General features: G+C 61.9%; 1 protein-coding gene across 1 annotated transcript in view; it reads left to right on the top strand.

Annotated features, from left to right (window-relative positions):
• The window catches only part of ADAP2 (ArfGAP with dual PH domains 2), an 84,768-nt gene that overhangs the window by 40,356 nt on the left and 29,586 nt on the right, over positions 1-14,826 (top strand). Inside the window, exons 7-8 of the mRNA XM_073563822.1 lie at positions 7,700-7,783; positions 12,367-12,429. Coding sequence (XP_073419923.1) covers positions 7,700-7,783; positions 12,367-12,429 — 147 coding nt within the window. The remainder of the gene's footprint in view (positions 1-7,699; positions 7,784-12,366; positions 12,430-14,826) is intronic.

Genomic DNA, 14,826 nt, shown 5'->3' with positions numbered 1-14,826 from the left:
GCGCCCCTCACCCGCAGTGCCCGTCGCCATCAGCAGCACCATTCACCCGCAGCGCCCCTCACCCGCAGTGCCCCTCGCCATCAGCATTACCATTCACCCGCAGCGCCCCTCACCCGCAGTGCCCCTCACCATCAGCAGCACCATTCGCCCGCAGTGACCCTCGCCATCAGCAGCACCATTCACCCGCATCGCCCCTCGCCATCAGCAGCACCATTCACCCGCAGCGCCCTTCACCCCTAGAGCCCCTCACCATGAGCAGCACCATTCACCCGCAGCGCCCCTCACCAGCAGTGCCCATCGCTATCAGCTGCACCATTCACCCGCAGCGCCCCTCACCCGCAGTGCCCGTCGCCATCAGCAGCACCATTCACCCGCAGCGCCCCTCACCCGCAGTGCCCCTCGCCATCAGCATTACCATTCACCCGCAGCGCCCCTCACCCGCAGTGCCCCTCACCATCAGCAGCACCATTCGCCCGCAGTGACCCTCGCCATCAGCAGCACCATTCACCCGCAGCGCCCCTCGCCATCAGCAGCACCATTCACCCGCAGCGCCCCTCACCCGTAGTGCCCCTCACCATCAGCAGCACCATTCACCCGCAGCGCCCCTCACCCGCAGTGCTCATCGCTATCAGCAGCACCATTCACCCGCAGCGCCCCTCACCCGCAGTGCCCGTCGCCATCAGCAGCACCATTCACCCGCAGCGCCCCTCACCCGCAGTGCCCGTCGCCATCAGCAGCACCATTCACCCGCAGCGCCCCTCACCCGCAGTGCCCATCGCTATCAGCAGCACCATTCACCCACAGCGCCCCTCACCCGCATTGCCCGTCGCCATCAGCAGCACCATTCACCCGCAGCACCCCTCACCCGCAGTGCTCCTTGCCATCAGCAGCACCATTCACCCGCAGCACCCCTCACCCACAGTGCCCCTCGCCATCAGCAGCACCATTCACCCGCAGCACCCCTCACCCACAGTGCCCCTCGCCATCAGCAGCAACATTCACCCGCAGCGCCCCTCACCCGTAGTGCCCCTCACCATCAGTAGCACCATTCACCCGCAGCGCCCCTCACCCGCAGTGCCCGTTGCCATCAGCAGCACCATTCACCCGCAGCTCCCCTCACCCGCAGTGCCCATCGCCATCAGCAGCACCATTCACCCGCAGCGCCCCTCACCCGCAGCGCCCGTCGCCATCAGCAGCACCATTCACCCGCAGCGCCCCTCATCCGCAGTGCCCGTCGTCATCAGCAGCACCATTCACCCGCAGCGCCCCACACCCGCAGTGCCCGTCGCCATCAACAGCACCATTCACCCGCAGCGCCCCTCACCCGCAGTGCCCCTCGCCATCAGCAGCACCATTTGCTCGTAGTGCCCCTCGCCATCAGCAAGACCATTCACCCGCAACGCACCTCACCCGCAGTGCCCGTTGCCATCAGCAGCACCATTCACCCGCAGCGACGCTCGCCATCAGCAGCACCATTCGCTTGCAGTGCCCCTCGCCATCAGCAGCACCATTCACCTGCAGCGCCCCTCACCCGCAGTGCCCATCACCATCAGCAGCACCATTCGCCCGCAGTGACCCTCGCCATCAGCAGCACCATTCACCCGCAGCGCCCCTCGCCATCAGCAGCACCATTCACCCGCAGCGCCCCTCACCCCTAGTGCCCCTCACCATCAGCAGCACCATTCACCCGCAGCACCCCTCACCCGCAGTGCTCATCGCTATCAGCAGCACCATTCACCCGCAGCTCCCCTCACCCGCAGTGCCCGTCGCCATCAGCAGCACCATTCACCCGCAGCGCCCCTCACCCGCAGTGCCCCTTGCCATCAGCAGCACCATTCACCCGCTGCGCCCCTCACCCACAGTGCCCCTCGCCATCAGCAGCACCATTCACCCGCAGCGCCCCTCACCCGCAGTGTCCCTCGCCATCAGCGGCAACATTCACCCGCAGCGCCCCTCACCCGTAGTGCCCCTCACCATCAGTAGCACCATTCACCCGCAGCGCCCCTCACCCGCAGTGCCCATTGCCATCAGCAGCACCATTCACCCGCAGCGCCCCTCACCCGCAGTGCCCATCGCCATCAGCAGCACCATTCACCCGCAGCGCCCCTCACCCGTAGTGCCCCTCACCATCAGTAGCACCATTCACCCGCAGCGCCCCTCACCCGCAGTGCCCGTTGCCATCAGCAGCACCATTCACCCGCAGTGCCCATCGCCATCAGCAGCACCATTCACCCGCAGCGCCCCTCACTCGTAGTGCCCCTCACCATCAGTAGCACCATTCACCCGCAGCGCCCCTCACCCGCAGTGCCCATTGCCATCAGCAGCATCATTCACCCGCAGCGCCCCTCACCCGCAGTGCCCATCGCCATCAGCAGCACCATTCACCCGCAGCGCCCCTCACCCGCAGCGCCCGTCGCCATCAGCAGCACCATTCACCCGCAGCGCCCCTCATCCGCAGTGCCCGTCGTCATCAGCAGCACCATTCACCCGCAGCGCCCCACACCCGCAGTGCCCGTCGCCATCAACAGCACCATTCACCCGCAGCGCCCCTCACCCGCAGTGCCCGTTGCCATCAGCAGCACCATTCACCCGCAGCGCCGCTCGCCATCAGCAGCACCATTCGCTTGCAGTGCCCCTCGCCATCAGCAGCACCATTCACCCGCAATGCCCCTCACCCGCAGTGCCCATCACCATCAGCAGCACCATTCGCCCGCAGTGACCCTCGCCATCAGCAGCACCATTCACCCGCAGCGCCCCTCGCCATCAGCAGCACCATTCACCCGCAGCGCCCCTCACCCGTAGTGCCCCTCACCATCAGCAGCACCATTCACCCGCAGCACCCCTCACCCGCAGTGCCCGTCGCCATCAGCAGCACCATTCACCCGCAGCGCCCCTCACCCGCAGTGCCCGTCGCCATCAGCAGCACCATTCACCCGCAGCGCCCCTCACCCGCAGTGCCCGTCGCCATCAGCAGCACCATTCACCCGCTGCGCCCCTCACCCACAGTGCCCCTCGCCATCAGCAGCACCATTCACCCGCAGCGCCCCTCACCCGCAGTGTCCCTCGCCATCAGCGGCAACATTCACCCGCAGCGCCCCTCACCCGTAGTGCCCCTCACCATCAGTAGCACCATTCACCCGCAGCGCCCCTCACCCGCAGTGCCCATTGCCATCAGCAGCACCATTCACCCGCAGCGCCCCTCACCCGCAGTGCCCATCGCCATCAGCAGCACCATTCACCCGCAGCGCCCCTCACCCGTAGTGCCCCTCACCATCAGTAGCACCATTCACCCGCAGCGCCCCTCACCCGCAGTGCCCGTTGCCATCAGCAGCACCATTCACCCGCAGCGCCCCTCACCCGCAGTGCCCATCGCCATCAGCAGCACCATTCACCCGCAGCGCCCCTCACTCGTAGTGCCCCTCACCATCAGTAGCACCATTCACCCGCAGCGCCCCTCACCCGCAGTGCCCATTGCCATCAGCAGCATCATTCACCCGCAGCGCCCCTCACCCGCAGTGCCCATCGCCATCAGCAGCACCATTCACCCGCAGCGCCCCTCACCCGCAGCGCCCGTCGCCATCAGCAGCACCATTCACCCGCAGCGCCCCTCATCCGCAGTGCCCGTCGTCATCAGCAGCACCATTCACCCGCAGCTCCCCACACCCGCAGTGCCCGTCGCCATCAACAGCACCATTCACCCGCAGCGCCCCTCACCCGCAGTGCCCGTTGCCATCAGCAGCACCATTCACCCGCAGCGCCGCTCGCCATCAGCAGCACCATTCGCTTGCAGTGCCCCTCGCCATCAGCAGCACCATTCACCCGCAATGCCCCTCACCCGCAGTGCCCATCACCATCAGCAGCACCATTCGCCCGCAGTGACCCTCGCCATCAGCAGCACCATTCACCCGCAGCGCCCCTCGCCATCAGCAGCACCATTCACCCGCAGCGCCCCTCACCCGTAGTGCCCCTCACCATCAGCAGCACCATTCACCCGCAGCACCCCTCACCCGCAGTGCCCGTCGCCATCAGCAGCACCATTCACCCGCAGCGCCCCTCACCCGCAGTGCCCGTCGCCATCAGCAGCACCATTCACCCGCAGCGCCCCTCACCCGCAGTGCCCGTCGCCATCAGCAGCACCATTCACCCGCAGCGCCCCTCACCCGCAGTGCCCTTCGCTATCAGCAGCACCATTCACCCGCAGCGCCCCTCACTCGCATTGCCCGTCGCCATCAGCAGCACCATTCACCTGCAAGCCCCTCACCCACAGTGCCCCTTGCCATCAGCAGCACCATTCACCCGCAGCGCCCCTCACCCACAGTGCCCCTCGCAATCAGCAGCACCATTCACCCGCAGCGCCCCTCATCCGCAGTGTCCCTCGCCATCAGCAGCACCATTCACCCGCAGCGCCCCTCACCCGCAGTGTCCCTCGCCATCAGCAGCAACATTCACCCGCAGCGCCCCTCACCCGTAGTGCCCCTCACCATCAGTAGCACCATTCACCCGCAGCGACCCCTCACCCGCAGTGCCCGTCGCCATCAGCAGCACCATTCACCCGCAGTGCCCATCGCCATCAGCAGCACCATTCACCCGCAGCGCCCCTCACCCGCAGCGCCTGTCGCCATCAGCAGCACCATTCACCCGCAGCGCCCCTCATCCGCAGTGCCCGTCGTCATCAGCAGCACCATTCACCCGCAGCGCCCCACACCCGCAGTGCCCGTCGCCATCAGCAGCACCATTCACCCGCAGCACCCCTCACCCGCAGTGCCCCTCGCCATCAGCAGCACCATTTGCTCGTAGTGCCCCTCGCCATCAGCAAGACCATTCACCCGCAACGCCCCTCGCCATCAGCAGCACCATTCGCTTGCAGTGCCCCTCGCCATCAGCAGCACCATTCACCCGCAATGCCCCTCACCCGCAGTGCCCATCACCATCAGCAGCACCATTCACCCGCAGCGCCCCTCACCCGCAGTGCCCCTCGCCATCAGCAGCACCATTCACCCGCAGTGCCCCTCACCCGCTGCGCCCGTCGCCATCAGCAGCACCATTCACCCGCAGCTCCCCTCACCCGCAGTGCCCCTCGTCATCAGCAGCACCATTCACCCGCAGCGCCCCTCAACTCCAGTGCCCCTCGCCATCAGCAGCACCATTCACCAACAGTGCCCCTCGCCATCAGCAGCACCATTCACTCGCAGCGCCCCTCACCCGCAGTGCACCTCGCCATCAGCAGCACCATTCACCCGCAGCGCCCCTCACCCGCAGTGCCCATCGCCATCAGCAGCACCATTCACCCGCAGTGCCCCTCGCCATCAGCAGGACCATTCACCAGCAACCCCCCTCACCCGCAGCGCCCCTCAACTGCAGTGCCCCTCGCCATCAGCAGCACCATTCACCCGCAGTGCCCCTCACCCGCAATACCCCTCGCCATCAGCAGCACCATTCACCCGCAGCGCCCCTCACCCGCAGTGCCCGTCGCCATCAGCAGCCCCATTCACCCGCAGCTCCCCTCACCCACAGTTCCCCTCGCCATCAGCAGCACCATTCACCCGCAGCGCCCCTCACCCGCAGTGCCCCTCGCCATCAGAAGCACCATTCACCCGCAGCGCCCCTCACCCGCAGTGCCCCTCACCATCGGCAGCACCATTCACCCGCAGCTCCCCTCACCCGCAGTGCCCCTCGCCATCAGCAGCACCATTCACCCGCAGCACCCCTCCCCCGCAGTGCCCCTCGCCATCAGCAGCACCATTCACCCACAGTGCCCCTCAACTGCAGTGCCCCTCGCCATCAGCAGCACCATTCACCCACAGTGCCCCTCACCCGCAGTGCCCCTCGCCATCAGCAGCACCATACACCCGCAGCGCCCCTCACCCGCAGTGCCCCTCACCATCAGCAGCACCATTCACCCGCAGTGCCCCTCGCCATCAGCAGCACCATTCACCCAAAGCGCCCCTCACCCGCAGTGCCCCTCGCCATCAGCAGCACCATTCACCCGCAGCGCCCCTCACCATCAGCAGCACCATTCACCCGTAGCTCCCCTCACCCGCAGCGCCCCTCGCCATCAGCAGCACCATTCACCCGCAGCGCCCCTCGCCTGCAGCGCCCCTCACCCGCAGCGCCCCTCACCATCAGCAGCACCATTCACCCGTAGCTCCCCTCACCCGCAGCGCCCCTCGCCATCAGCAGCATCATTCACCCGCAGCGCCCCTCGCCATCAGCAGCTCCCCTCACCCGCAGCGCCCCTCGCAATCAGCAGCACCATTCACCCGCAGCGCCCCTCACCCGCAGTGCCCCTCGCTATCAGCAGCACCATTCACCCGCAGTGCCCCTCGCCATCAGCAGCACCATTCACTCGCAGCGCCCCTCACCCGCAGTGCCCCTCGCCATCAGAAGCACCATTCACCCGCAGCGCCCCTCACCCGCAGTGCCCATCGCCATCAGCAGCACCATTCACCCGCAGTGCCCCTCGCCATCAGCAGGACCATTCACCAGCAACCCCCCTCACCCGCAGCGCCCCTCAACTGCAGTGCCCCTCGCCATCAGCAGCACCATTCACCCGCAGTGCCCCTCACCCGCAATACCCCTCGCCATCAGCAGCACCATTCACCCGCAGCGCCCCTCACCCGCAGTGCCCGTCGCCATCAGCAGCCCCATTCACCCGCAGCTCCCCTCACCCGCAGTGCCCCTCGCCATCAGCAGCACCATTCACCCGCAGCGCCCCTCACCCGCAGTGCCCCTCGCCATCAGCAGCACCATTCACCCGCAGCGCCCCTCACCCGCAGTGCCCCTCGCCATCAGCAGCACCATTCACCCGCAGCGCCCCTCACCCGCAGTGCCCCTCACCATCGGCAGCACCATTCACCCGCAGCTCCCCTCACCCGCAGTGCCCCTCGCCATCAGCAGCACCATTCACCCGCAGCACCCCTCCCCCGCAGTGCCCCTCGCCATCAGCAGCACCATTCACCCACAGTGCCCCTCAACTGCAGTGCCCCTCGCCATCAGCAGCACCATTCACCCACAGTGCCCCTCACCCGCAGTGCCCCTCGCCATCAGCAGCACCATACACCCGCAGCGCCCCTCACCCGCAGTGCCCGTCGCCATCAGCAGCACCATTCACCGGCAGCGCCCCTCACCATCAGCAGCACCATTCACCCGCAGTGCCCCTCGCCATCAGCAGCACCATTCACCCAAAGCGCCCCTCACCCGCAGTGCCCCTCGCCATCAGCAGCACCATTCACCCGCAGCGCCCCTCACCATCAGCAGCACCATTCACCCGTAGCTCCCCTCACCCGCAGCGCCCCTCGCCATCAGCAGCACCATTCACCCGCAGCGCCCCTCGCCTGCAGCTCCCCTCACCCGCAGTGCCCCTCACCATCAGCAGCACCATTCACCCGTAGCTCCCCTCACCCGCAGCGCCCCTCGCCATCAGCAGCACCATTCACCCGCATCGCCCCTCGCCATCAGCAGCTCCCCTCACCCGCAGCGCCCCTCGCAATCAGCAGCACCATTCACCCGCAGCGCCCCTCACCCGCAGTGCCCCTCGCTATCAGCAGCACCATTCACCCGCAGAGCCCCTCGTCATCAGCAGCACCATTCACTCGCAGCGCCCCTCACCCGCAGTGCCCCTCGCCATCAGCAGCACCATTCGCCCACAGCGCCCCTTACCCACTCAGGCCTGTCCCCAAACCTTGTCTTGTGATGGCAGGAAATCGTGACTTGGTACAACGTCCTCCGCGCAGCACGATTCCACTACCTCAAGAAGACGTTCCCAAACACTCCAGAGGCCGAGGTAAGTGTGCAGAGCTGTCTGTGGAGACATGAGTGCGGAGCTGTGAGTGCATGATCTGCTGATGGGGGAGAATGGCGCGTGATCCAGTTGTAACAAGGTGGCACGGGGTGGTAGTCATGGCCGAGTCAACTAAGAAACAGTCAGTGAGCACCCCGGCCCCCTTGCACATGGAAAGTCAGATGCAGTCCCAGTCCTTTGCCACATGTCATTTACATTCTTCACACGCTCCCTTCAGACGCAGGAAAACACCACAAACCACAGTTCTGTTCGAACAGCACAATGCTTCCTGCTCCGTCCCTGCACCTTCAGTGGCTCCCCTGCAAGTTTGGGGACACGCTCCTTTCTGGAGACCCGTCCACTCTGCCCCACAGTTCAGGGCAGCTTTCATCCCCTGGACAGGGGTCCTGGCTGTGCAGAGCGTCTTGCCCTGGGCAAGCCTGCCCAGCGGCACTGGTGCAAAAGCAGGAACTCCTGTCCCTCAGCTAAACACGTACAGCTTATGTTCCAGTATTACACAATACAGTACATAGATGATACACTAACATTACATAAACATAAATATCTGTCAGGAGGGTCCCCGCCACCTACTTACTCAGAGATGGGGGGAGAATGGCGTGTGATCCAGTGATGGGGGAGAATGGCGCGTGATCCAGTGATGGGGAGAATGGCGCATGATCCAGTGATGGTGAGAGGATGTCCTGTGATCCAGTGATGGGGGAGGATGGCGTGTGATCCAGTGATGGGGGAGAATGGCGTGTGATCCAGTGATGGGGGGAGAATGGCGTGTGATCCAGTGATGGGAGAGAATGGCTTGTGATCCAGTGATGGGGGAGAATGCAGTGTGATGATCCAGTGATGGGGGAGTATGGCATGTGATCCAGTGATGGGGAGAATGGCGCATGATCCAGTGATGGGGGAGAATGGCGTGTGATCCAGTGACGGGGGAGAATGGCGTGTGATCCAGTGATGGGGAGAATGGAGCATGATCCAGTGATGGGGGAGAATGGCGTGTTATCCAGTGATGGGGGGAGAATGGCGTGTGATCCAGTGATGGGGGTAGAATGGCGTGTGATGCAGTGATGGGGGGAGAATGGCGTGTGATCCAGTGATGGGGGGAGAATGGCGCGTGATCCAGTGACGGGGGAGAATGGCGCATGATCCAGTGATGGGGAGAATGGCGTGTGATCTAGTGACGAGGGAGAATGGCGCGTGATCCAGTGATGGGGAGAATGGCGCATGATCCTGTGACGGGGGAGAATGGCGTGTGATCCAGTGATGGGGGAGAATGGCGTGTGATCCAGTGATGGGGGAGAATGGCGTGTGATCCAGTCATGGGGGGAGAATGGCGTGTGATTCAGTGATGGGGGAGAATGTCGTGCGATCCAGTGATGGGGAGAATGGCGCATGATCCAGTGATGGGGAGAATGGCGTGTGATCCAGTGACGGGGGAGAATGGCGTGTGATCCAGTGATGGGGGGAGAATGGCGTGTGATTCAGTGATGGGGAGAATGTCGTGCGATCCAGTGATAGGGGGATGTTGTGAGTTCATTTTTCCCTTCACTATTGAGGTCTGATGAACTCCCTCCTCTGGTGAAGGAAGGTAGTGAGGCTGATTACCAAACACCTGGGCAGCTAGATGATGACTGGGTGGCTGGAATTGAGGACTGGATATAAGGCTGCCGACGCCCTTCTTCCTGGCTGGTGATTTTCCTGCTGGATTCTTGGAGACCAGTCTGATTTCTGTTTCTTAAAGCTAAGTTTTTCTGCTCTGCTTTGTACTCTTCAGTTTTGTTTTTGTTGTGCCCTGTTTTTTGGGAGTTCTGCCATCCCCGGCCGGGTGTGAGCGGAATTCCATTTTTGTCTCTGATCTGTTGATCTCTGGCTCTGTCTTCAGAATATACCTGAGTGCTGATATAGTCTTTTGAAGCCTAGCGACTTCAGGGCCTGTTTTTCCTATCAGTCGGTTGGCTCATTTTGGATAGGGTTTTTGCGGATTGCAGACAGCAGCTTTCCTATCCTGTCCTATTTAGTTAGCTTGGGCCCCATCATTTGCTCAAACTATCTTTCTATCTGTGTGAGTGTTTTTTCATCTTGCTTCTCCGTCATTATATGTTGGGGGCTGCCTATTGCTTTGGGGTCTGCTATGGGGCAGTTTAGATTTCCCCTTTCTGTCTTTAGGCTATATAGTTCTCCAGCTGTGATCGAGGGGTCTAGGGCACCGTAGGAATCCCCCACGGCTACTGCTAGTTGTGTTGATAGGTTCAGGGGTCTGCAATCCGATAGTTGCCAACCTCTCTGGTTTTTCTGGACTTAGCTAGTATTTTGTTTTTTCCTCCTTCGGTGACTCATCATAACAGGGGGAGAATGTCGTGCGATCCAGTGATAGGGGGAGAATGGCGTGTGATCTAGTGATGGGAAGAATGTCATGTGATTCAGTGATGGGGGAGAATGGCGCGTGATTCAGTGATGGGGGGAGAATGGCGTGTGATCCAGTGATGGGGGAGAATGGCGCGTGATTCAGTGATGGGGAGAATGTCATGTGATCCAGTGATGGGGGAGAATGGCGTGTGATCCAGTGATGGAGGGAGAATGGCGTGTGATCCAGTGATGGAGGGAGAATGGCGTGTGATCCAGTGATGGAGGGAGAATGGCGTGTGATCCAGTGATGGAGGGAGAATGGTGTGTGATCCAGTGATGGGGGAGAATGGCGTGTGATCCAGTGATGGGGGAGAATGGCGTGTGATCCAGTGATGGGGGAGAATGTCGTGTGATTCAGTGATGGGTGAGAATGGTGTGTGATTCAGTGATGGGGGAGAATGGTGTGTGATTCAGTGATGGGGGGAGAATGTCGTGTGATTCAGTGATGGGGGGAGAATGGCGTGTGATCCAGTGATGGGGGGAGAATGGAGTGTGATCCAGTGATGGGGGGAGAATGGAGGTTGATCCAGTGATGGGGGAGAATGTCGTGTGATCCAGTGATGGGGGAGAATGGCGTGTGATCCAGTGATGGGGGAGAATGGCGTGTGATCCAGTGATGGGGGAGAATGGCATGTGATCCAGTGATGGGGGAGAATGGCATGTGATCCAGTGATGGGGGAGAATGGCGTGTGATCCAGTGATGGAGGGAGAATGGCGTGTGATCCAGTGATGGGGGAGAATGGCGTGTGATCCAGTGATGAAGGGAGAATGGTGCGTGATCCGGTGATGGGGAGAAGGTTCGAGAGAATCATGTGCATGGTCGGAGCTTGCAGACATTTCCTCGCTGACTATCGGGATGAATTCCTTGCGGGTGATCCAGTCAGGGCCAGTACATAATGGGTGTCGGTATGTGATGAACCAGCTGGACTACATTCCTGCTCTGCACAGGCTGCTGGGAATGAGCCGGGGAAATCCCTGGTGTCCCGGCAGGACGAGGCTTACGATTATCATCCTTCAGAAATTATTCACAAGAGACTTTTACCTGGACGCAATGGACAGACGGGGCCTCGCGTGGGGCACGTGATGAACGGACAGGGCCTGGTGTGGGGCGCGTGATGGCCAGACGGCGCCTGGTGTGGGGCACGTGATGGACAGACGGGGTCTCGCGTGGGGCGAGTGATGGACAGACGGGACCTGCTGTAGGGCGCGTGATGGACAGACGGGACCTGCTGTAGGGCGCGTGATGGACAGACGGGACCTGCTGTAGGGCGCGTGATGGACAGACGGGGCCTGGTGTGGGGCGCGTGAAGGACAGACGGGGCCTGGTGTGGGGTGCGTGATGGCGAGATGGGGCTTGGTGTGAGGCGCGTGAAGGACAGACGGGGCCTGGTGTGTGGGGCGCGTGATGAACGGACAGGGCCTGGTGTGGGGCGCGTGAAGGACAGACGGGGCCTGGTGTGGGGTGCGTGATGGCGAGATGGGGCTTGGTGTGAGGCGCGTGAAGGACAGACGGGGCCTGGTGTGGGGTGCGTGATGGCCAGACGGGGCCTGGTGTGGGGTGCGTGATGGCCAGACGGGGCCTGGTGTGGGGCGCGTGAAGGACAGATGGGGCCTGGTGTGGGGCGCGTGAAGGACAGACGGGGCCTGGTGTGGGGTGCGGCGTGATGGCCAGACGGGGCCTGGTGTGGGGCGCGTGAAGGACAGACGGGGCCTGGTGTGGGGCGCGTGATGGCCAGACGGGGCCTGGTGTGGGGTGCATGATGGCCAGACGGGGCCTGGTGTGGGGCGCGTGAAGGACAGATGGGGCCTGGTGTGGGGCGCGTGATGGCCAGACGGGGCCTGGTGTGGGGTGCGTGATGGCCAGACAGGGCCTGGTGTGGGGCGCGTGAAGGACAGATGGGGCCTGGTGTGGGGCGCGTGAAGGACAGACGGGGCCTGTTGTGGGGCGCGTGATGGACAGACAGGGCCTGGTGTGGGGCGCGTGAAGGACAGATGGGGCCTGGTGTGGGGCGCGTGAAGGACAGATGGGGCCTGGTGTGGGGCGCGTGAAGGACAGACGGGGCCTGTTGTGGGGCGCATGATGGACAGACAGGGCCTGGTGTGGGGCGCGTGAAGGACAGACGGGAATGCTATTACTGTCATGTGACCTGTGTTCTTTCTTCCAGTTGATACCAAAGATTACCCGCAATTACACCAAAAGTGGATATATGGAAAAGACGGGACCCACCGTGAGTGCCCCCCCCGAATTATCCTCTGTGTGCCCCCTTTATTCCGTATAATATGATGTCACCTAGCGGACCGACTATAGATGTGACTATACACTATGGGGTCACCACTGTAGTGTGTGTATATTGTACCTCTCCTCCGTGTGGCCTCCTCTGAGCCGGGCAGTGTGTGTATATTGTACCTCTCCTCCGTGTGGCCTCCTCTGGGGTGGGCAGTGTGTGTATATTGTACCTCTCCTCCGTGTGGCCTCCTCTGGGGTGAGCAGTGTGTGTGTATATTGTACCTCTCCTCCGTGTGTCCTCCTCTGGGGTGGGCAGTGTTTGTATATTATACCTCTCCTCCGTGTGTCCTCCTCTGGGGTGGGCAGTGTGTGTATATTGTACCTCTCCTCCGTGTGTCCTCCTCTGGGGTGAGCAGTGTGTGTGTATATTGTACCTCTCCTCCGTGTGTCCTCCTCTGGGGTGGGCAGTGTGTGTATATTGTACCTCTCCTCCGTGTGGCCTCCTCTGGGGTGGGCAGTGTGTGTATATTGTACCTCTCCTCCGTGTGACCTCCTCTGGGGTGGGCAGTGTTTGTATATTATACCTCTCCTCCGTGTGTCCTCCTCTGGGGTGGGCAGTGTGTGTATATTGTACCTCTCCTCCGTGTGTCCTCCTCTGGGGTGAGCAGTGTGTGTGTATATTGTACCTCTCCTCCGTGTGTCCTCCTCTGGGGTGGGCAGTGTGTGTATATTGTACCTCTCCTCCGTGTGTCCACCTCTGGGGTGGGCAGTGTGTGTATATTTTACCTCTCCTCCGTGTGTCCTCCTCTGGGGTGGGCAGTGTGTGTGTATATTGTACCTCTCCTCCATGTGGCCTCCTCTGGGGTGGGCAGTGTGTGTATATTGTACCTCTCCTCCGTGTGGCCTCCTCTGGGGTGGGCAGTGTGTGTATATTGTACCTCTCCTCCGTGTGGCCTCCTCTGGGGTGAGCAGTGTGTGTATATTGTACCTCTCCTCCGTGTGGCCTCCTCTAGGGTGAGCAGTTTGTGTATATCGTACCTCTCCTCCATGTGGCCTCCTCTGGGGTGGGCAGTGTGTGTATATTGTACCTCTCCTCCGTGTGGCCTCCTCTGGGGTGGGCAGTGTGTGTATATTGTACCTCTCCTCCGTGTGTCCTCCTCTGGGGTGAGCAGTGTGTGTGTATATTGTACCTCTCCTCCGTGTGTCCTCCTCTGGGGTGGGCAGTGTGTGTATATTGTACCTCTCCTCCGTGTGTCCACCTCTGGGGTGGGCAGTGTGTGTATATTTTACCTCTCCTCCGTGTGTCCTCCTCTGGGGTGGGCAGTGTGTGTATATTGTACCTCTCTTCTGTGTGGCCTCCTCTAGGGTGAGCAGTTTGTGTATATCGTACCTCTCCTCCATGTGGCCTCCTCTGGGTTGAGCAGTGTGAGTATATTGAACCTCTCCTCTGTGTGGCCTCCTCTGGGGTGGGCAGTGTGTGTATATTGTACCTCTCCTCCGTGTGGCCTCCTCTGGGGTGGGCAGTGTGTGTATATTGGACCTCTCCTCCGTGTGGCCTCCTCTGGGGTGGGCAGTGTGTGTATATTGGACCTCTCCTCCGTGTGGCCTCCTCTGGGGTGGGCTGTGTGTGTATATTGGACCTCTCCTCCGTGTGACCTCCTCTGGGGTGGGCAGTGTGTGTATATCGTACCTCTCCTCCGTATGGCCTCCTCTGGGGTGGGCAGTGTTTGTATATTTTACCTCTCCTCCGTGTGGCCTCCTCTGGGGTGGGCAGTGTGTGTATATTGTACCTCTCCTCCATGTGGCCTCCTCTGGGGTGGGCAGTGTGTGTATATTGTACCTCTCCTCCGTGTGCCCTCCTCTGGGGTGGGCAGTGTGTGTATATTGTACCTCTCCGTGTGGCCTCCTCTGGGGTGGGCAGTGTGTGTATATTGTACCTCTCCTCCGTGTGGCCTCCTCTGGGGTGGGCAGTGTGTGTATATTGTACCTCTCCTCCGTGTGGCCTCCTCTGGGGTGGGCAGTGTGTGTATATCGTACCTCTCCTCCGTATGGCCTCCTCTGGGGTGGGCAGTGTTTGTATATTTTACCTCTCCTCCGTGTGGCCTCCTCTGGGGTGGGCAGTGTGTGTATATTGTACCTCTCCTCCATGTGGCCTCCTCTGGGGTGGGCAGTGTGTGTATATTGTACCTCTCCTCCGTGTGGCCTCCTCTGGGGTGGGCAGTGTGTGTATATCGTACCTCTCCGTGTGGCCTCCTCTGGGGTGGGCAGTGTGTGTATATTGTACCTCTCCTCCGTGTGGCCTCCTCTGGGGTGGGCAGTGTGTGTATATTGGACCTCTCCTCCGTGTGACCTCCTCTCGGGTGGGCAGTGTGTGTATATCGTACCTCTCCTCCGTATG

This window comes from Dendrobates tinctorius, unplaced genomic scaffold (genome assembly GCF_039654945.1).
Source record: "Dendrobates tinctorius isolate UK_male_01 unplaced genomic scaffold, ASM3965494v1 ptg000399l, whole genome shotgun sequence".
NCBI classification, from domain to species: domain Eukaryota; kingdom Metazoa; phylum Chordata; class Amphibia; order Anura; family Dendrobatidae; genus Dendrobates; species Dendrobates tinctorius.
Note: the sequence above shows the minus strand (reverse complement) of the source record. Positions and strands in the feature narration are given on the sequence as shown.